The 22,266-nt window shown below is 38.5% G+C and overlaps 1 protein-coding gene across 4 annotated transcripts in view; it reads right to left on the bottom strand.

Moving 5' to 3' along the window:
• LOC126298624 (R3H domain-containing protein 4-like) overlaps positions 1-22,266 on the bottom strand; it is a 114,588-nt gene that overhangs the window by 84,003 nt on the left and 8,319 nt on the right. For all 4 annotated transcript variants that reach the window (XR_007552632.1, XM_049990029.1, XM_049990031.1 and 1 more), the window contains exons 2-3: positions 14,837-15,000; positions 7,357-7,472 (exon numbers count right to left, since the gene is read on the bottom strand). Coding sequence is in view for 3 of the 4 variants with exons in the window: in XM_049990029.1 (XP_049845986.1) it covers positions 7,357-7,472; positions 14,837-15,000 (280 nt within the window). In the remaining variant the exon portion in view is untranslated. The remainder of the gene's footprint in view (positions 1-7,356; positions 7,473-14,836; positions 15,001-22,266) is intronic.

Raw genomic sequence — 22,266 nt, 5'->3', positions numbered from 1 at the left:
CACTAATCTCATTTCTGCTACGCCTCATTTCTTCTTTCATTGGTTCCCTCTTCGTTCATAATCTGTGATTACTGCACTGTTCAATTCATTCAACATGTCCTGTAATTTTTCATCACATTCACTGAGGATATAAATGTCATATGTAAATATTGTCATTCTTGTCTTTTCACCCTGAAACCTTCTTTATTTCCATCATTACAGGCTGAAAAGCAGAGGAGAAAGGTGACTTCCTTGCTGTCTCTTTTTAATTCTAGCACTTTTCTCTTGGTCTTCTGTTCTTATTACTCTGCCTTTGTTCTTTTGCTCTCTCTGCAGCCTACATTCATTTTTTCTGAAAATTAGAAACATCTTGCTCCATTTTATGTTGATCAGTGTTTTTCTAGGTTCACAGATCCTATGATGCTGTCTTGATTTTTCTTAAACCCTGCCTCCATGAGCAACTGCAATGCCAGAAATGCCTCTCTGGTGCCTTTACATTTCCAAAAGCCAACTATCCATCATTTTATGGATCCTTACTTTACTTTTCCATTCTCTTCTATAATATTCGTATCAGCAACTTTGATACAGGAACTGTTAAGCTGACTGTATGATAGTTTTTGCGTATCTGTCTTTCATATCTTTGGGATTTTATGAATGACGTTCTTCCAAATGTCTGGTCTGGTGGTATGTTTCCAGCCTCATAGATTCTACACACTACCCTGAATAATTGTTTGCTTGCCACCCCGTCCCCCAATGACTATAGAAATTTTGAAGGATTTTTACTTATCTCACAGCTCTGTCAATCCCAGACTAATATTACAGCCCCTGTCTTTCATATTAACATCCATTCCTGCTTCTATCATGTCAGTACACAGTTCCTTCCCCTCACAGTGGCGTTCAGTGTACTCTTTCCACATACCCATTCTCTCCTCCGAGTTTAATAGTTGAACTTCTAAAGCATTTGATGCCTTTGCTTTTAATTTCACTGAAAGTTACATCAGAATTTCTATAACCCACATTGACTGGTATTCAAAAATCAAAATTTCTTCCTCAAGCAAGATTTGCACTGGCTGCCACAAGATGTAAAAAAAATGAACCAGTAGCATGCCTTATGAAACTAAGCTACTACAACATATGCAGTAACAGAGGGAGGCCACAGCAATGTGTAGAGATCAGTCATGTGTTCTTTGTTCAATAACCTGTCATTTTTTTGAAGGGCGAGGCAAAATGTGTCGATTTAGATACAAACTATGACTATTTTATGCGACATTTGTGTGAAAGTTTCTTACTTTTATTCCACAAATGTGTAGCTTACAAATTCAATCTCTAGCTTTAAAACTAAACTTTATGGTTTTTTATTTTGAATCCTTACTATTAGTTACACAGAACTATGGGAAATAAAGCATCTGTTTGTGTGCATAATCTGCTTAGAAAGGCTGTGAAGACTTTTACAGGGCACACAAATGTTATGACTGCTCCCAACAAGTAGTTTAAGGGCCCCTCCAAAAGAAATGAGATGAAATCTAAAATTCTATATTTTTCACCCACTTAATGCTCATTCTTCATCCTGTAAAATCTTGCTATGCAACTTCACGTACGATTTCCTAAACATGCTATTAATTAGAATTACCTGTGGAGTTCAAAACCACACACCTTGCTGGCACTGGTTAGAGCATTATGAATATCATACTTAAAAAATACATTGTCAATGGCAAAATTTGATGCCACTGACATATGATAGAATGAGAGTAACAGTGATATTCATAAATACACTGCCTGGATAAAAGTGAAGCACCCAAGCAGGGAGGAGGCCATTAAATGAAACTTCACAGGTTGAGAGGGTATCTCCTGTTCAGCATGACTTTGCACCCCTTCTGGCCCAGATGCATGCACTGATTTGGTTGGGAAGGGTGTGTCATTACTGTTGTATCCTTTCCTGAGGCAAGCTGACCCACAAAATTAATGTTTTAAGTCATCCTTGATATCCTGGATAATGGCTCTATGACAGTTTACATCCGAGCTGATCCCACATGCTCTGTGCCACACACGTACGGGAATCTCGCAAGCCGTGGGAGTATCTCCGTACCACCCAGGCAGTTTAGGACAGATGTGCCATGTGTTTATGAGTGCTGTTCTGTTGAAAAAATTGAACCACGGTACTATAAAATTATCAGGAGAATGCAAGATGTCTGTGATGTACTATTGTGCCATGAGAGTTCCCTCAATCACTACCACTCATAGCCTGAAATTATACCTGATGGCTCCCCACACCATGACATGAGTAATATCACCAATATGCCTCTCATAAGAAACTGGAAGAGTGGGATCTCTCCCCAGGTCACTGCCCTGCTCACAAATGATGATCATCAGAGGTAGTGCAGAACTACCATTCGACACTGAACACAATGCTGTGCCATTTGTCAGCAGTCCGTACTTCCCATTCACAGCACCACTACAAAGGCAGCCATTTGTGTTGTCTTGTCAACAGCACCCTATTCAACAGAATGTGTGTCCCTAGTCCTGCTGCTGCTGCTAGTCTCCAACCAACAGTACAGGATGACAATGTTGCACAATATTCATTATGTGTTCTTGGATAGCAAGTGCAGACGTGAAAGGGTTACAATGTGCTTGGTGCCCAATACAACAATGCTCCCTTGTGGTGGTCCAACATGGTCGACTGAAACCTTGACAACAAGTATACTTGCCCACGGGTTCCCGTGCAGTACAACACTGGGCCACTATCATGTCTGAATGCCCTGAAAATCTGAACGTTTCAAGATTCAATCATCCAGCCAAATGGAGGCCCATTTCAAACTCTGTCAGGTGCTGACAATGCTTTCTCACATGACTATGTGGCAGCTCCATGTCCTACAGAGTGATCACACAATATCTGATACTTTCACACCCCATTATATTTCATACCATGCCTGGTAACAACAATAAACACAAACACCACTAATGTACTCTGGTGGAATTCAACTGTTACAAAGAATTGAAACACTAATAACATGCGTACCCACCAGTGGGGCATGCATGTGTAAAGTTATAGTGATTTCCAATCATGCCTTCTGGGTACTTCACTAAGTTTGTCAGGCAGTGTACAATATAGGAAAGAGTTAAGATATCCTTATCATCTAATGAATGTTTCCAATAAGACTGAATTACAGGGACATTTAACCCTCCTATAAAATACCTGGCAAATAATAATTGTTTCTGAAAGTTGGTTACACCTGCTACTTCTTAAACTGCTATTGTACTTTATACTAGTTCTTGAATAGAAGCACATAAACAAACAAAGGAAGAAATGTCGAGTTCAACATCCATGATTAGTTACATGACCTTTGATCTGAAAGTAGAAACCGTCTGTTTAAGGAATCATCTCAAAGCTAACATGAAACCCACACATATTAAATGGAGGTCCATTGTTTTAGCCTTTGTGTAACATTCCTCTTATTTCAAGCCCCATCTATTTCATTTTTTTCACATTATTTTGAAACACTATGGCTAAGATGGCTAAATTTCTATTGTGAGCAGTAATACTGAGAGCTACTGCAATGTATTGGGAGGCAATTCTCACAGTCAGTGGGCAGATCATACTGTATGTCACTGTAATTACGCTGGTAGTGTGAGAAACTAAACAAGGCAAGAGATCATCTCTACTGTAGCAATCTGACATCGTGGACCACCTGACATTATGGCATGAAACAACTACTATTCATGTATCAAACATTAATTATTACAACTCACTTTTAATGTAATGAATGCATGGGGCAGACTAACAGTCATTAAAGTTTCTTTACTAGTACTACACTATGCAGTAAACTAATTGCAGGAAGTAACAAATAATGGTGAATATGCTGCTGACAAGGGACAGAGCCCTCTTGCATCATACAAAATTGCTGGTGATTGTTGTTGGGCACCATGTAAGTCAGATGGAGCTACGATGTGCTCCTGGTCTGAACTCTGTGTCAACCATGGCTCTTCGTTTTCAGCATATTACAAATTTAAGTGTATCAAAGTTAATAATTGTGCAGTATTTTATAAGGTTAACAATAAAAGCACTGTAATAGCACCCCTAACTATTATTTAAACTATATTTGCTACCCGGACATCCCTACACAGATTTATGCATCAGATCTTTTGATCTTTTGCAGCTCAGAATATTTCCAGTACACTGGAGTATCTGCTGCAAGGGACGACATCAAGGAGAATACTGTGCAGAACAAGTAGGAGAAAGTTCTATGTCAATTTGCAAAAGTAATTCAAGAAAGGTTTATCTTTTCCTTCGATTCTGAAGTACAACATCAAACGTCAAGCTCAGTTGATCTGTATGGCTCCTATGTCACCTCTTACGGACTCAGTAAGACTTTCGGAGGTTTAGTTCACAAGGGAATCTTGCAACCTCATCTATACACAGGGTGACTACAATTAAATTTAAACTTTCAAACTGCAGTAGAAACAACAACACTGGTCAGAATGATGTCAAATTGCAACGGAATATTATCAGAGAAGGGGGAAAATGTACAGCGGGGCAGGAGGGGAGGGGGGAGGGGGAGAGAGGAAAAAGAAGAAGTTATGAAGTGTTGCAATAGATGGCGCTGTAAGCATCATAATGTAATAATGGTTGACTACAAACGACAAAGGAATCATACAACAATGCCTAAGGTGTACGTTTGACATTAAACAAACTGTACTAATCAGTGTGCATGGGTGTACAGGTGTGATACTGTTGGGTACATAAGCTCATCCACCACAGCAAGGTCTTATCACATTGGATGGGGAAAAAAATCAGGTTTTAATTGCCCTGAGGTCAAGAACCACATAAAAAGCATCAATCAAAATCAAATCCGATTATTAATTTCCATGTGACTGGCACAAAACATATTCAATATGCTGTCCACCATTTTCTGCAACAAGTTGAAATCAAAGAACAGCATGTTCCACAACTGATGGAAGTGTGTCTGGGGTCAAGTTCTGAATGTGTTGCACAATGCGTGCCTTCAATGTAGCTAAGTTTGCAGTTGGAACACCAAACACAACATCTTTCAGATAGCCAAACAGCCAGAAGTCACATGAATGAAGATCAGGTGATTGGGACAGCCAAGCTGTAGGGAAATTGCAGCTGATAATTCTAGCATTTCCAAAATGGCACTTCAGCAGCTGCTTAACTGGATCTCTCTCTCTCTCTCTCTCTCTCTCTCTCTCTCTCTCTCTCTCTCTCTCTCTCTCTCTCTCTCTCTCTCACACACACACACACACACACACACACACACACACACACACACACACACACACACACACACACACACACACACACACACACACACACACAAGCGGAGAGCTGGAATGATGTGGTTGCACACAAGACACCCATAGCGCTTACCAGTGACTGTACAGGTAACAGAACCACAGAACCAGAAGCACCTGACTCTTCGGAAAAAAAATGCAGCCCTACGACAAATAATGGTTAAGCCTGCACCACACAGAGACCTTTTCAGAATGAAGTGGTACTGGTTGATTTACGTGTGGATTTTCCACTGCCCATATTCGACAATTCTGTATATTCACATATCCTGTCAGATGGAAGTGGGCTTTGTCTGTCCACAAAATCTTCCACAGCCAGTCATTGTCCACTTCCATGTGAGGAAAAAATTCTAAAGCAAAGGTCTCTGTTGCTGGCAGATCAACAGGAAGCAACTCGTGCACATGGGTAATTTTGAATGAATAGCAAAGAAGGATGTTTCGTAGCATTTTACGCACTGTGCTCACTGGTATGTCCCGTGTTCAGGGAACTCTCTGTGCACTACACATTTGCACACCACCACTCATCTCCTGCACTGCTTCCAACATTGTCAAATCAATTAGTTTTCTCCCTCTACCAGGTAGCACACCAAAAGAACCTGTGTTTTCGAATTTATGAATCTTTTATCCAGACCCACGGCAGTCATCGGACCGACACCTTATTTCAACCCCTTCAGTGTCACTGCACAGTCATCATTCTTGTAATACAGCTATACAAGCAAAGCACAATCCTGAGATCCTGCATTGAGACAGTCATGGCGGTCGTCACAGACGTGAAAGAAGGAAAAGTCCTGAACCTGGCAGGTTTATACCAACTTCAATGGGTCATGCGCACGACAGGTGTTTTCGTTTACGAATTCTGACACATTCAGCGCCACTATTGATCAATTTTCACACTATTTTTTCTTCTGCCATATTTTTTCCCCTTCCCTGATAATATTCCATTGCAATTTGACATCATTCTGACCAGTGGTGTTATTTCTACAGCATTTTGAAAGTTTAACTTTAATTGTACTCACCTTGTATATCTCCATAAAAGTCAGCATGAAATCATGAACTATGTCTAACAGTCATACCAACAACATTATTAACATGGAAACATTCACTGTTAATTTTACTCACATGATACAACCTGTCTGTTTCAGATAGCCAATGTAAAGGTAACTTTAGGTAACTATGAAAGGGGAAGAATGAGATGATGTATTTTGAGTGCCAAAATTTAAACCTTTTATATTTCCATGGTTACTTAGTGTCATGGGAGGTTGCCTTTAGTTGTCACAGTCACAGCTTCCAAATTTTTTGTCCTACTTTTTTTTTTTTAATGAAGTTTGTTGTGGCAGACTGATTTGTAGCACAACCTAAGATATATGTTAGGTTGGAAGGAAGTCGTTTCATTACAGTTAGGCACAGCTAACAAATGTTACGTGAAAAATGTATAGCTACAGTTAATGAACAGTTCAATAATTGATTTTAGCAGTATATCAGGAGTAACATTTGTTTTCAGTGTTATCGCAAATATTGGGAGAACTTGCGGGTTGCAACCACAGGTTTACTGAATACACAGCACATTCCCAGTCCCTATTCACACCAATATTTGGCACAATTACTTTAACTGATCATCAATAATCTTGTCATCTGTTGGCTCCTATCTCACTGGATACTTATAACCAGATGTTAACACATCACCTTTTGTTTCCATCACACCCCACAGCACGCACTGTCAACACTGCTTCACAAAACATGAAAGTAACAACAGTGTTCCTGGTCTGGATGAAGACTTAATGATTACCTACTGCAGTTACAGTCACAAGGTAATTCAAATGAATTACACTTCTTATTTTCCCCTCTAAAAGGCTGTCTTAAGGTGACCCATAAAGACTAAAATAAATTATTTTCACTGAATCATTCTGTGCGTGTAACAAAAAAAATTCAAGAATACAGTGTTTTGATCTAGTTCTATTGACTTAAACTGTGTTAGCTTGAATTCTAAATATGTTCTCAATCTGTAATATATTTGCATTACTGAGAACTATACCATGTATGTAAACTATTCTGATAATCATTTAAGGTACTGACCTCCATATTGTCATCTTCAAAGAGCCTTGAGAAACCAGGACTTGGATTCTGCATTAAATCTTGAAGCGTGATTTCCTGGATTTCAGATTCTTCTACTAATGTTTCAAGCAGCATAGCTAGAAGTGTAAAAACAAAGATTTAATAATACTGCATATAGTTTACAACACAGATACACATAACACTAAGCACACAAAACAAAATGTAAATAAAAATATATTCTGCTGTACATTAACAACTGTCAGCAAACACGACGAAGAAACACTTACCTCATTTATACCAAAAAATAAATAAAACATGAAATGAAGGGAAAATTATGGAAGTATTAAAGGTAACCACTCATCATACAGTTGAGGCATTGAGCTTTCGGTGGACACAGGCGAAATTTAAATAATTTATAAGCTCTCAATGTCCTTCCTTTAAGCAGACAGACTAATGCAATACACAAGCCTGTCTCAATTATCCCAGTTGGCTACACGTTCTAGCACTGTAACACATCTGAGCCCAGTCTGGCTGCAGTACCAGGACAACATAGCCATGCATGTTTAAGGGTGTGAGCAAGGCTAGCTGAAGGGGAGAGGGGGTTTGTCCTGCCACCCCACAGGACAGTAGGTTTTCTTGGGCAGAAAAATCTTAACTTTTAACACAGTTTCGAAAGGACGAAAAAACAAGACAATGAAAGTTTGTATAAATGAATGAAGTAGTGTGAGAATAAGTTGGAAATTCAAATTATCATAAAATCTAATGTCTAACTGGAAACACTATATTATTGTGGAATAGTTGACAAAGGAAGCGACTGAGTTGCTCACCTTAGTCACTTCTTTCAAAATAGCAAATGTTGCTACTGGCACTATTGGCAAGTCTATTCCTACTGTGCACCTACACAATGCTTGAAATGTACCTGCATCAACCTGAAATCCCCTAAAGAAGTGGTAAACTTTATTATAAAGAAATAAGAAAAATTTCAGCATATGATGGCCTAAAAATTCCATAAATACCATAGGAGTATCACTAAGAAAAAGATTTTGAAATACAGGAAAAATAAGTAAAATATGCACTTCCTGTCACATGCCATTGTCTTTTGAATCCAAACATTGTGATTAATAAGCATTAACAAGTGGAAAGATGTGTGCCATCCTTCCCCCCACCACACCCTATCCTTTGTATCTGCCATTAATACCATTTACATTGCTCTTCTTCTTCTCCTCACAATCCTCTGAAGTAAATTTGTTGCTTTGTCTGTAACTTCTTTTAAGATTTCCCCCATCCCTTTTTTTCCTCGGCGTTGAAGTCATAATCAATAGATATTAATATTAAAGATATTATGGAAAAACCTGTTAAATTTTAATTTGGAGCTGACAAAAGTAACATGCATTCTACAAACTGATTACCCAGTTTCCCCCTATTTCACACTTTTCACATTCCAGAAAACTTCATTTAGCATATAATTGTTACTTCTTGCTACAATAAATGAAAGTTCTTGCATAACTGCTTGTCTTGAGCCATAAATCATGGTCACGGCATGTCGGGAAGCACACCAGCTCAATATTTGACCATAGACATTTTTCCTTTATATACTATGAACACACTAAATAGGCATTACAAAAAATTAAATGTTTATATGTAAAGTCATTCATTGTCCTATAACCTTCCACTTGGTACAACAGAAGTAACAATGATACTATCAACAATGTAGAAATCTGATGTGGTGCTTACTGAAGGTCTCTCACCGCACTCTCCCTTCTGTTCAGCGAATGAGAAAAAGATGGCAGATTTTAGTTGTATAGTCAGCAAGCGACATAACTGAATATTGGTTCCATAATTAATTTTGAAGTAATAATAGAAAATGCAATGTATGTTTCACTGACTAGTACCTCATTCTGGTTATGGTCTTAAACATGTATTCAAGTTGAAAAGCTGGATGTGTTCACATCTAAAAGCTGGAAGTATTCGTGTCAAAAAGCTGACACATTCACATTAAAAAGATTTACAAGTGTGATATGCAAAAATATGATGTCAATGCAAGGTGGTGTCAGCCCGGGACAGGACGGGACATGGAAGGAGGGCCAGGGAGGGGGGGGGGGGGGGGGGGTTGCCAGCCCTTTCAAATTCCACACAGAGCCATAAAATCTCTGTAGCCAGCCCCGAGTGGGATTTGTTAGTTTGTTAACTCCAGGAAGGGACACTAAAAATTAAGAGATAATTTCAACTCTTATATACCATATTGCGTGTGGTTACCATGTGCGACTTTTCAGTATCTCATTACCCATACAGTAGCATTTCTGTCTGTGTGCAGTTTAGTAACAAGTTTTGCTAAAATACTGAGGAGGGCTACTTGGCAATGAGATAAAAGGCAAAAAGAATTCAGAAATGTCAAACATTTCTGTTTTAATCAACAAAGCCAAATATTTGTAAAATAATCTTTTACTGATCACTAAGCTCTATTACTGCCTTTACAATCACCTTTCAAACTTAGAAAGTATAATGCAAGATCAGTATGTCCACAACCACAAAACATACACTGATCAAGCAGAACACTATGAAGTGGCAACACATCATGGCACGGAAGCAATGAAGCCTTGTTAGGTTGATGACATTGCTATCGCCTGGACAAATTTATATCGATAACAGGTCAATTGTCATAATGATGTGGCTGCTTAGTGTATACATAATATCCACTGAGTGAGCCATGGCAGCTTAGTCTACACATACGTACATTGAGAGTCGGTGGTCCACTCTTGACAGCCCTCCCTTCCCCCGCACTTACCCCCCACCCCCAATCAGATTGTCAGACACGTTAACTTTCATTTAATTTTCTATTTCATTTTATATATCTGTCTGAATGGCCACTAGGTGAATATAATGGGAACTTAAATCAATGACTTCTTTTTTCTCCTTGCACAATCAACATTTACTACACATTATTTTCATATTATTCATATCTTAACTCCGCTCTGGAGAGACAAATACAAGATTGTGTTCCACAGGCAAGGGTCCTGGGAAGTTCTTGTGTGCTCACTGCTCTGCCAATGAGTGCAGCATTTGTCTCTCTCTCTCTCTCTCTATCTCTCTCTCTCTCTCTAAAACACACACACACACACACACACACACACACACACACACACACACACACAAAACCTGGCTTTTCGTGAGGTCACTAGAGGACATCCATATTTCTCATGTCCCTCATGGAAATTCTGCTTTTATAGGAATTTTACATTATTTTTTTAATTGAATTTATTGGTCTTTAGCTTACACCATACAGCCAGCTCATACTTGCATAAAATATACACATATAAATAGAAAATTAATGTTTGCATGTATGTGTGTTTGCATGCACACACATGTTGTAGATCAATATTGTGTAATCAGTGAAAAATCAAATGTTGTAACAACACTTTCGTGCAGACCACTGTTAGTGATAGGTTAGTCTCAGATGTGGATAACTGCAGCAACAGTAAATTTGCACGTCACACAGAAAAGTCTATGATCCTTTGTTGTTAACACACGCTGGCAATGGATGACAGTTTCACAACTTCTTGTACAAGGACTGTAGTGCTTCTATGTTGTGGGGCACCAAAAATAAAGTGATCTGTGTCATCCTCTTCTCCACAAGAGCAGAAAGGTGTGTCTACAACATGCAGTCTATGAAGATGTTTATGGAAACATCATTGCTTAAATTTTGACCTGGCCATTAGGTGAGGTGAAGTGAGATGCCTTTGCAACGAATTTGTATGAAATTTCATGAGACAGGTAACTGATAGCTGAATTATTGTGTACTTCTTGCCTTTGTGTCTTGTTCCTTTCCATTCCTGTTGCCAGACTCCTATCAAGTTTCTCTTAATTTTGAAGAATCTCTCAGATATTATAAGAATTTCAAATACATGTGCATTATCTTACATCTGTAGCACTCTTCACTAAACAATTGCTGTGTGTTGTTCATATTGAGGTCTAACCATAAAAAATGGGTAGTTTTAGGGTTTTATCTTCATGTTAATACTTCACCTTTTATTGCACAAATGTTATACACGTAACAACGGAATCACCTAGAAATGAAAGAATAACACTATGCAAAAAGCAAGATAACATAATGCACATAAAGCAAGGAATATGCAATGGATTGATAAAAACAATGAAGGTGTTCAACAAAACAAACATATTGGCTTCAAACACTACCTAAGAAATGAGGAAGCAGTTTCTGTTGCTGTACATACAGAACAGATTATATGGAACTAAAATATGGAAAATGAAAAACCAGCCAAGAAGAAACAGATATTTCACTAGTGTTGTTACAGAAGAATGCAAGACAACATCACAATGAAAAATGAAACGAAGATGTATTAGAGACAGAATAGGTAAGGAAGTACACCAATGGAAAACTCCTAGAAAAAGAAGGGAAATGAGGGATGCATGTGTTAAGGCATCTTGATATAATTAATGTGGCAATGAGGGAGACAGCACAGGCAAAATTCCAGGGATGACAAATGTTGGGATACATACTGCAGATAATTAAGAAGGTTGGGTGTAGCCAGCAAGAGTGAAACCGATGATGACATCAAGCAAATCAAAGACGTAGACCTCATTTCAGAAGTTTACAATTTTCCAAATACATTAGTGGAAGAAGAAAAATGAGTATTTATTAAACAGGAAAATAGAGTGGTCTATAGTTTCATACACTGTATTTGGTTTGTACGTACTGAGGCCATGAGAAGATGTTGAAATTAGCTGAAATTCTATGAAGCTGTATATTCGGCTTGTGTGAGGCTGGATCTTATCAAGAACTACCGAGCACAATGGACATGAGATGTCAGCTGTTTATCAATGTTGATACAATTTGTACATGCTTGTCATTTTAGTGACAGTCTTTAGGCTCTAAATCAATGAGGGTCACTTGTGATCACAAGTATGTATGTAGTGTGGTGCAATGAGCCATGGTTTTGCATTTTTCAATTAGGTGTTTGACCTTCAGTGTGTGAAGGGTGTAGTTCAGGCAAAAGTGGTTCTGTGGTGCTTTGGGTGTTTTTCCGACCATGACTTGGGGCTCCCTCACTGAAGTTACAGAGGACATGAACCAATATGTTTATTTCAACATTCTCAGTGATCAAAGACTGCCCTTTCTTCTGCATCTTTATGATAAGTGTTGTAACTGAGTGGGACAGTCGCAGGGTTGAAATGACGGAAAGTGCGGAGGGACCCGTGGATAGGCCCACGAACAACAACACAACAGGAGAGGACGGACACGACCAGCGAAGAACGGAACGAACGAACAACAAGATCTAACAACAGAGTCACAGGAAACCAAACACGTCCACTCATACACATAACTAGTAAGTAAGCTGTCTAATGCGAGGCAATGTGTCCACAGACTTACGTGGGATTAGACAGACTGGCTGAGCAAGAGGCTGGCGCTTAAGTACTCTATCAGGTGTGCCGTTATTGGCCACTGGAACCACGTGCTCCACTGTGGCGCCCTCACACTAAAAGCGGGCCAGGAGGCGTGCGCCGCCACAGCCAGAAACCTCTAGGGGTCTTCGACATCCATGACGTCTGGTGCGGATTCAAATTCTGTGGCGCACTGTACCAGAATAAGTATGCTGTGAACACTCCTGCCTTCCTATGTTCACAGAAATGCACGTATAACTTCCCTGTTTGATGAACCTCAAGCACCCTATCGCATCTTTGTTAGCCACTAAATCACCCATGTTAATCCCACAGAAAATGCCCTGTGCTATTTACAACAATGTGTGAAACACAGCAATCAGAAGTCACTGCAATTTGGTAGCTCTAAGGAATCTAGCCATCAATGAGTGGCTTCAGATGGATATAGCATACTTCACGAAACTTTAGGACACTTCCTCACCAAATCGATGTCATTATCATGAAGTATTAGTGTGATGTGTCCTGGCATGACAAATTTTTTTTCTGGTGTGCTTATATTTAGTTCCCATACATACTGATGTACTCCTCTTCTGTTGTTTCTAATCAGCATGTCGTAAACTCCTTGTAGCCTAACATTATCTTCAGAACAATATCTTTATCAACAACAAGTTTTATATTGATCTCCATGTTTCTTTTTATCATTGAGAATATTTATGTTCACATCCTAATAACCCTGAGGAGAACCAATTTAGCTATCTCCATTACACGTAAACACATCATAAACTAACTTCAGTAGATTCTCTTTATAAGAAAGAGATAGGTAGGTACTCACTGCAAGGCATTGACTGGCTGACGAAACTAACTCAAATTGGTGATCTGATGTGGAGAAGTAAGTGCAGATTTGATATGCAAGAAGGAAAGTAAATCTAGATTAACATCAGATTTTGAAAGGACAAAAGCACAGAAAAACTGAAAAAAGAAAGGAAGGATTTTGGGTTCTAATGCATTAGGAGTACCTTCATAAAATGTATTTAAGATGTGTTGATACAAGTTATCAAGGGATTGGTGTATGACTAAATAAGGTGTTTGATATCACATTACTGTACTGCTACCTCAGTCATATCAAGAACAAACAATATGCTTCAATGTATTCCTACGAAGGACCTCAATCAGTACTTATGCTCAAAATTTGCAAGTGCAGCTGTTTTCAAGCTTTTCTTTCATTTCACTCTGACAGTCTTGTAGTGATAAATCTCTTCCACTTTTATTTCAATTTTACTATTGTGGAGATAAACCATCTTCTAAAAATGTTTGCAAGTCCTCCTTTCAGTGCTTCTGAGAAGTGGGACGAACACTAATATGGAAATCTCTAAGTAACAGAGATTATGTGACAAAGTGAACAGTTAAAGGTGTGATTTCATATCTGCAGAGACAATGGTCCATAACACACGCTGCATACAGCTATATTTTGTTTTCTTTCACAATATGCTGTTATTCACTATGTTCCATCACACAAAATGAGAAAAATGACAAGAATTTATAACAGCAACTGAAATGCACTATGTGCCTCTGACTTTGGCAACACTGGAAATCTATGAATGGAACATACAAACAAAAGAGACTTCCAATACACATAGAATTACATTTGCAGGAAATAAACAGATGAGCCAAACTCAACAGTTTCTTACGGCTTTGAAAGTAGTGAGTGTTTCCTGAACTACATATTCCTAATTGGTCTATGTTTTTAATATAATAAATAGTTTATTCGAGATTTGTGAACACAATGACCCATCCACTTTTAAGTTATTACGTACTGAGTTGGACACTATGAACCGGCAGTATACCCATGGACTGTTTGAGCAACAATATCCCACATTAGCTAGCTGCCCGCAATTAACATACAAAACCCCTTTCAAACAAGCCCTAGTACCTCTGCTTACAACACTATGCTGACATTAACTAGTACAGCACCTAAATTTAAATTATGCCTAAACTATGTCTTGTAGTAAATGCGAAATCTTTCAAATTATTTTGCAAATGTGCAATTAAAAATTCTAAATGGAAAAATGTTGACTTTCAAAAGTTACGAAAGATATATCATTACCATTGTCATGACGCCTAGATTGCTTCTTGCCCATTCTTCTCCGTGTGTTATGGAAAGACATCGGTTTTGGGTAGTTCCTTTGTTGTGGTACTGGATGAGGTATGTTTGCACTAACATCAGTGCTAACACTGGCAATTGACAGCTCATCATCACTTTGTGCAATCCTGCAAAAGTTAACCATGTCACATAATTAACCAATTGTACAATTGTTACAGAAGTGAAGTTTTCATAAGCAATAACGTCTTCCTGACAAGATGTACTGATCAGTGTTAAAGTGTTCTTTAATATAGGTTCACATCAGTTTGTAAATTTTCAACATAAAATAATCTAAGGTATTAATTAAATGCACTGCAATTAAAAAAAGAAGAGGGAATGCGATCAATGAAAATCTAATTACATGAAACAATATACGTGTAAATCATTCAGACATGAGAGACCAACAATGTGATGAATATGTTGTGACAACTGAAAATTTGTGCCACATTGGGTCTCAAACCCATTTTTACCGTTTACTGGGATCAGTAACCTTAAGCATTCACACTTTCATCATCACTGATGTTTACACCATTTTATTCTCAATGGTAGAACCTCTGATGGTAGCGTTCATGAGTCAAAGGAGGAAACATCAGTGAAAGTTTCAAAAATGTGATGTATTCTAGAAAAGCAACCCACCCAAGCAACAATAATACCCTCAGTAACTCGCAGTTCGGATTTCAGAAGAGTTGCTCCGCCAAGAATACCATTTGCACATTCACAGACCACATTTTAGAAGCATTAACTAACAAAATAGCACCAGTTGATATTGCGCATTTTGACTACTGCTTCTGAGTACATTTATTCCAACATGAAGTTTATTGTAAATAAAACACTGCAGTTCAAAAGAAACACTGAAAAAGTTGTCAACATTCCTCCTATTCCACTGAATTTCTATTATTGTAATGTGTAAAACAGAGACACTATTATTGTAATGTGTACAACCCTCCCCCCCCCCCCCCCCCAAATGAAACATAGACCTTGCCATCGGTGGGGAGGCTTACATGCCTCAGCAATACAGATAGCCTTACCACAAGTGCAACCACAAAGGAGGGGTATCTGTTGAGGGGCCAGACAAACATGTGGTTCCTGAAGAGTGGCAGCAGGCTTTTCAGTAGTTGCAGAGGCAATGGTCTGGATAATTGACTGATTTGGCCTTGCAACATCAACCAAAATTGCCTTGCTGTGCTGGTACTGCAAACAGCTGAAAGCAAGGGGACACTACAGCTGTAATTTTTCCCGAGGGCATGCAGCTTTACTGTAAGCTGAAATGATGGTGACATCCTCTTGGGTAAAATATTCCGGAGGTAAAATTGTCCCCCATTTGGATCTCCAGGTGGGGCTACTCAGGAGGATGTTGTTATGAGGAGAAACAAGACTGGTGTTCTGCGGATCGGAGCGTGGAATGTCAGATTGGGCAGGTAGGTTAGAAAACTTAAAAAGGGAAATGGATAGGTTGATGTTAGATATAGTGGGGATTAGTGAAGTTCGCTGGCGGGAGGAACAAGACTTCTGCTCAGGTGAATACAGGGTTATAAATACAAAATCATGTGTGTAATGCAAGAATAGGTTTAATAATGAATAAAGAAAATAGGAACATGGATAAGCTACTACAAACAGCATACTGAACACATTACTGTAGCCAAGATAGACACTAAGCCCGTGTCTACCACAGTAATATAAGTATATATGCCAACTAGTTCCACAGATTAAGAGATTGCAGAAATGTATGCTGTGTTAAAAGAAATTATTCAAATAGTGAAGGGAGACGAAAATTTAATAGTCACAGGGGAGTGGAATTCAATATTAGTAAAATGGAGAGAAGGAAAACTAGTATGTGAATATGGACTGGGGATAAGTAATGAAAGAGAAAGGCGCCTGGCAGAATTTTGCACAGAGCACAACTTAATCATAGTTAAAACTTGGTCATGAAAGAAGGTTGTAAACATGGAGGAGACCTGGAGACACTGGAAGGTTTCAGATAGATCACACAATGGTAAACAGAGATTTAGGAACAAGGTTTTAAATTTTAAGAGATTTCCAGGGGCAGAGGTGGACTCTGACCACAATTTATTGGTTATGAACTGTAGATAAAAACTGAAGAAATTCTGTAAGGTAGGAATTTAAGAAGATGGGACCTGCATAAACTGAAAGAACTCGAGGTTGTACAGTTTCAGAGAAAGCATCTCTCTGAGAGATGAAATAGTGAAGGCAGCCGAGAATCAAGTAGGTAAAGTGGCGATGGCTAGTAGAAATTCTAGGGTAACACAAGAGATATTGAAGTTAACTGATGAAAGGAGAAAATATAAAGATGTAGTAAATGTAGCAGGCGAAAATGATTACCAATTTCTCAAAAATGTGGTCAACAGGAAGTGAAAAATGGCTATGCAGGGATGGTGGCTATAGGATAAATGTAAGGATGTAGAAACATATCACTAGGGTATGATAGATACTGCCTACAGGAAAATTAAGGAGATCTCTAGATAAAAGAGAACCACCTGTATGAATATCAAGAGCTCAGATGGAAACCCAGTCCTAAGCAAAGAAGGGAAAGCAGAAAGGTGGAAGGAGTATACAGAGGGTCTATACAAGGGCAACGTACTTGAGGGCACTATTATGTAAACAGAAGAGGACGTGGAAGAAGATGAAATGGGAGATATGATACTGCGTGAAGAATTTGACAGAGCACTGAAAGACCTAAGTCGAAATAAGGCCCCCAGGAGTAGACAACATTCTGTTAGAACAACTGATAACCTTGGGTGAACCAACCATGACGTAACTCTTCCATTTGGTGAACAAGATGTATGAGATAGGCGAAATACCCTCAGACTTCAATAAGAATAGAATAATTCCAATCCCACAGAAAGCAGGCGTTGACAGGTTTGAAAACTACTGAACTATCAGTTTCTTAAGTCATGGTTGCAAAATATTACCACAAATTCTTTACAGACCAAAGAAAAAGGGGTAGAAGCCGGCCCTGGGAAAGAACAGTTTGGATTACATAGAAATGTTTCAACACTTGAAACAATACTGACTGTACGACTTATCTTAGACGATAGTTTAAGGATAGACCAACCAACATTTCTAGCATTTGTAGACTTAGAGAAAGCTTTTGACAATGTTGACCGGAATAGTATCTTTCAGATTCTGAAGGTGGCTGGGGTAAAACATAGGGAGCAAAAGGCTCTTTACAATTTGTAAATGGCAGTTTTAAGAGTCGTGGGGTAAGAAAGGGAAGCAGTGGTTGGGAAGGGAGTGAGACAGGGTTGTAGCCTATCCCCAATGTTATTCAATCTGTATATTGAGCAAGCAATAAAGGAAACAGAAGAAAAGTTCAGAGTAGGTATTAAAATCCATGGAGAAGAAATAAAAACTTTGAGGTTTGCTGACAACATTGTAATTCTGTCAGAGCCAGCAAAGGACCTGGAAGAGCAGTTTAACTGAATGGACAGTGTCTTGAAAGGAAGATATAAGATGAACATCAACAGAAGCAAAACAAGGATAATGGAATGCAGTCTAATAACATCAGGTGATGCTGAGGGAATTAGATTAGGAAATGAGACAAAGTAGTAGATGTGTTTTGCTATTTGGGAAGCAAAATAACTGATGATGGTTAAAGTAGGAAGGGCATAAAATGTAGACTGACAATGGCACGAAAAGCATTTCTGAAGAAGAGAAATTTTGAGTATAGATTTAAGTGTCAAGTCCTTTCTGAAAGTATTTTTATGGAGTGAAGCCAAGTATGGAGGTGAAACATGGACAATGGTAAGTTAGGCAATAAGAGAATAGAAGCTTTCAAAATGTGGTGCTACAGAAGAATGCTGAAGATTAGATGGGTAGATCACATAACTAATGAGGAGATATTTAACAGAATTGGGGAGAAGAGGAGTTTGTGGCACAACTTGACTAGAAGAAGGGATCAGTTGGTAGAAAACATTCTGAGGCATCAAGGGATCACCAATTTAGTATTGGAGGGAAGCAGAGAGAGTAAAAATCGTAGAGGGCGACCATGAGATGAATACACAAAGCAGATTCAGAACCAGGTAGGTTGCAGTAGTTACTCAGAGATGAAAAGACTTGCACAGGATAGAGTGGCATGGAGAGCTGCATGAAACCAGTCTTTGGGGTGAAGACCACCACCACCACCACCACCACCACCACCACCACCACGTGATTGGTGGTGGGTAGGAATTACTAACCCACCTTTTTCATTTTTTTTTTTAATCAACCTTTCAAATGATCAGCTTGTAACCATATTTACAAATTAATTTGTTATTTGAATGTAAAATGACTGATTCCAAATCATTATGATTTATCATGCAGATGATAGATGGTTCAAAATGGCTCTGAGCACTATGGGACTTAACATCTGTGGTCATCAGTCCCCTAGAACTTATAACTACTTAAACCTAACTAACCTAAGGACATCAAACAAATCCATGCCCGAGGCAGGATTCGAAACTGCGACCGTAGCAGTCATGCGGTTCCGGACTCAGATGATCGATGGAACATAAAACTAACTTAACAATGAAAGGGAGTCAGAACTAGAACTGTAGTTAGTGTCATTAGCTTCATGCATCATTTATATGATTAATTGTAAAGACACAGGCCAAGTCATTCATTTGCAGCACACATTTATTTATACATACAGCTACACACTGAGTATTTACAAGTCTCTTTTTAATATAAATGTGAGTAATTTCTATCTATGCCTTTTACAAATTACAAAAATAGCAATACTTTCTACAGAATAGAACGTTTTCAAGAAGAAACTGTTCCTTTTTGTTTCCAGATTCGACTTTGCTGTCTGTCACTCATTTGGTGCAGTCAGATAGCCTAATGGTTACAATTATTGCTTATGATAAATGGGATATCTGGGTTCCAGTTCTGGTCTGGAACAATTTTCAATTGCTGCTACCACACATTCATTGAATAATGTAGCTTTTCTAAGAAATTTTATTGTTCTTGTGTGGGGAAAAAAGGTTGAGTGACAAATGGTGGAAAAAAACTAGAGAAGTGGTGGATGCCCCTAAACCGCTATGCCATCTATGGAGAGACTGCCATGAAGGAATGAAACAAAGTAATGATTCGTCATTAGAAAGGGGGTCATCGTGCACGATTCACCAGACTATCAGGACCTCATGAAGGTCTGGCGAACACTTCAATTAGTAAACACACCTATCCAAAAACTAGCAGATGGCACGATTTTTGACTAGACGATCATCATGCAACATTTGATTTTCACATAAAAGATTAGTAAGTTTCGTTTATGTACTGAATATTTCAAGTTAAAAGCACAAAGAAAGCATGTGCTGATTCAATTTACCAGTGCTGTCTTAGACCCTACAGACATCCTACTGAGATGCATCACAAGTATGAATCACATTCAGGATCTTGTCTACTAGCTCACTGCTTGCACCTGTAGGAAAAGAAGTCTGTACTGTCACTGTGACTGAAATGTGGAAACTTATCCAATTTACTTACTTTCACTCTATTATTTCCAACAATGTAATATTTTGTGGCAAATCTGCATTATGAATGGTCATTAGCCCAGGAAAGGATGGCCAGTTGTTCAAGCACCTTGGAATTCTGACTGCCCTCCCTGTACATGTATCCCCACATGAGATTTGTGGTTAATAATGTACATAATCACAAGGAACTGCAGCATTCACTTAATAAACACTCCAGAAGAAAATTATCTGCACTTAGATTACACTTCGTAATGGTCAGCTGAACCTACGAATACCGGATGTCGGTTTTGTCCCGTACCGTGATAATGATGTGGCATGTGAGCCATTTTAATATGTTATTCATCTTTACATACTGTTACAAGTCTTCAATTTTCGTGATTTTTTGTCATCATTCTGTGTAGTATGTAGGGACTCCATCCGTGACCGAGTTGTTTTGGCTCACACAATCTCTTGGAACATGTGAAAAATAAATAAATCAATCAAATCTGTGGCAACAGATGAGTACTTCATGCCACAGCAGTGTACAGGATTCACAGGAAATCTGCTCACCACAATTCTAAAACAAAAACAAAATTTACTGATCAACACAGCTGGAAGTAACAACTGCTACCTTCAGTGAGATCAGTTTCGTTTCTACAATGATTGCTAAACTAAATGTGACCCTATGGCATAAACTAAAAATTGTGCAGCTACGAACATTGTAAAGCTGCTACTGCCAAGGCTTTTGAGACCTAAATGAATGAGAACAAGAGGCTTTAGCAAGAAGCACAGTATCTGGCCTACCAAGCAATGGGAAAAAATGCAGTTTCTCAATGATCCTGCTTTTACCCATATACCTAAAGCACGATGTGTTAACAGACAAGGAGTATTGAGGGATGTGTACAACAGAGTCAATCTTCTTCCAATTGCGAGGAATGGTGGAGGGTCTGCAATGGTATGTGTGCTCATTGTCTTTGTTTCCAGCGAGTCTTATGGCCACAGTGGAAGGAAAGACACTTAACACTTGCTTGCATTCAATGCCACAGACATTACCCCAGGAGTGACTGCATCTTCAAATTTGAGCTCTTTAAGGTGCCAAATGTGACTACTTCATATTATATGGGTACTTACATTCTTTTGTCCAATTGTAGTTTTAAATAGTACTTCATTCGAGTAATTTGTTGTATTAGAGCCGAAGCAAGAGTACGTGGAATGTGGACTTTTCTTAAAATTCCTGACATGAAATTCATGACTGATACCAAAGTTCCTATTTTTTTTATTGTGTTATCAATAGTTATTGCAATGCAGTTTTAAGGATATATAGATACATAATTGTTTTCTTCAAGAGGTTTGGGGTGTACATGTGCACAACACGAAGTATTTACTATCCAGTTTTTATGCGGACCTTTTATGTAGTGTAGAATTAATATGATGTTTGTGCCATTAAGATTTGCATCCAGTTTTTGTCATCTATATATTTAGGATTAAGTATGTTCAACTTTAAGTGCACTTCAGTAACTGCCAATATGGAGCCTCCTATCTGCCTCTGCAGTCGAGACTAAGTGATACATAACAGTGACTCACAGTCCATTGTTAGCAGGCTCATTTAACTATGGCAGAAGGATTTCTACTCCAACCCTCCATCAACTAAGAAGTGTACCTGCATCAATCTTAAATAGGTTCATTTTTCAAAGAAATGTTGTTATGTTTAGAGAGAACTCATTACTCTCACCAAATCTTTATGTTTTTACAGCAGTACACAAATGCTGAAATTTTATTTCTGCACAAATGTTGTTTTTTGCAGATTAGTATAGAAGAGAAACCAAGGTGAACAGTCTGTGCATATACACTAGTTACTGAATAGTTTTATTGACTCTCTGATGTTCCACAGACCTAAGCTGAAGCTACTCAGACACGGAATGTGTCATTACATACGATTCAGTCTCT

The sequence above is a fragment of the Schistocerca gregaria genome, chromosome X, assembly GCF_023897955.1.
Source record: "Schistocerca gregaria isolate iqSchGreg1 chromosome X, iqSchGreg1.2, whole genome shotgun sequence".
In the NCBI taxonomy this organism is placed as follows: Eukaryota; Metazoa; Arthropoda; class Insecta; order Orthoptera; family Acrididae; genus Schistocerca; species Schistocerca gregaria.
This window is presented reverse-complemented; position numbering and strand designations above follow the sequence as displayed.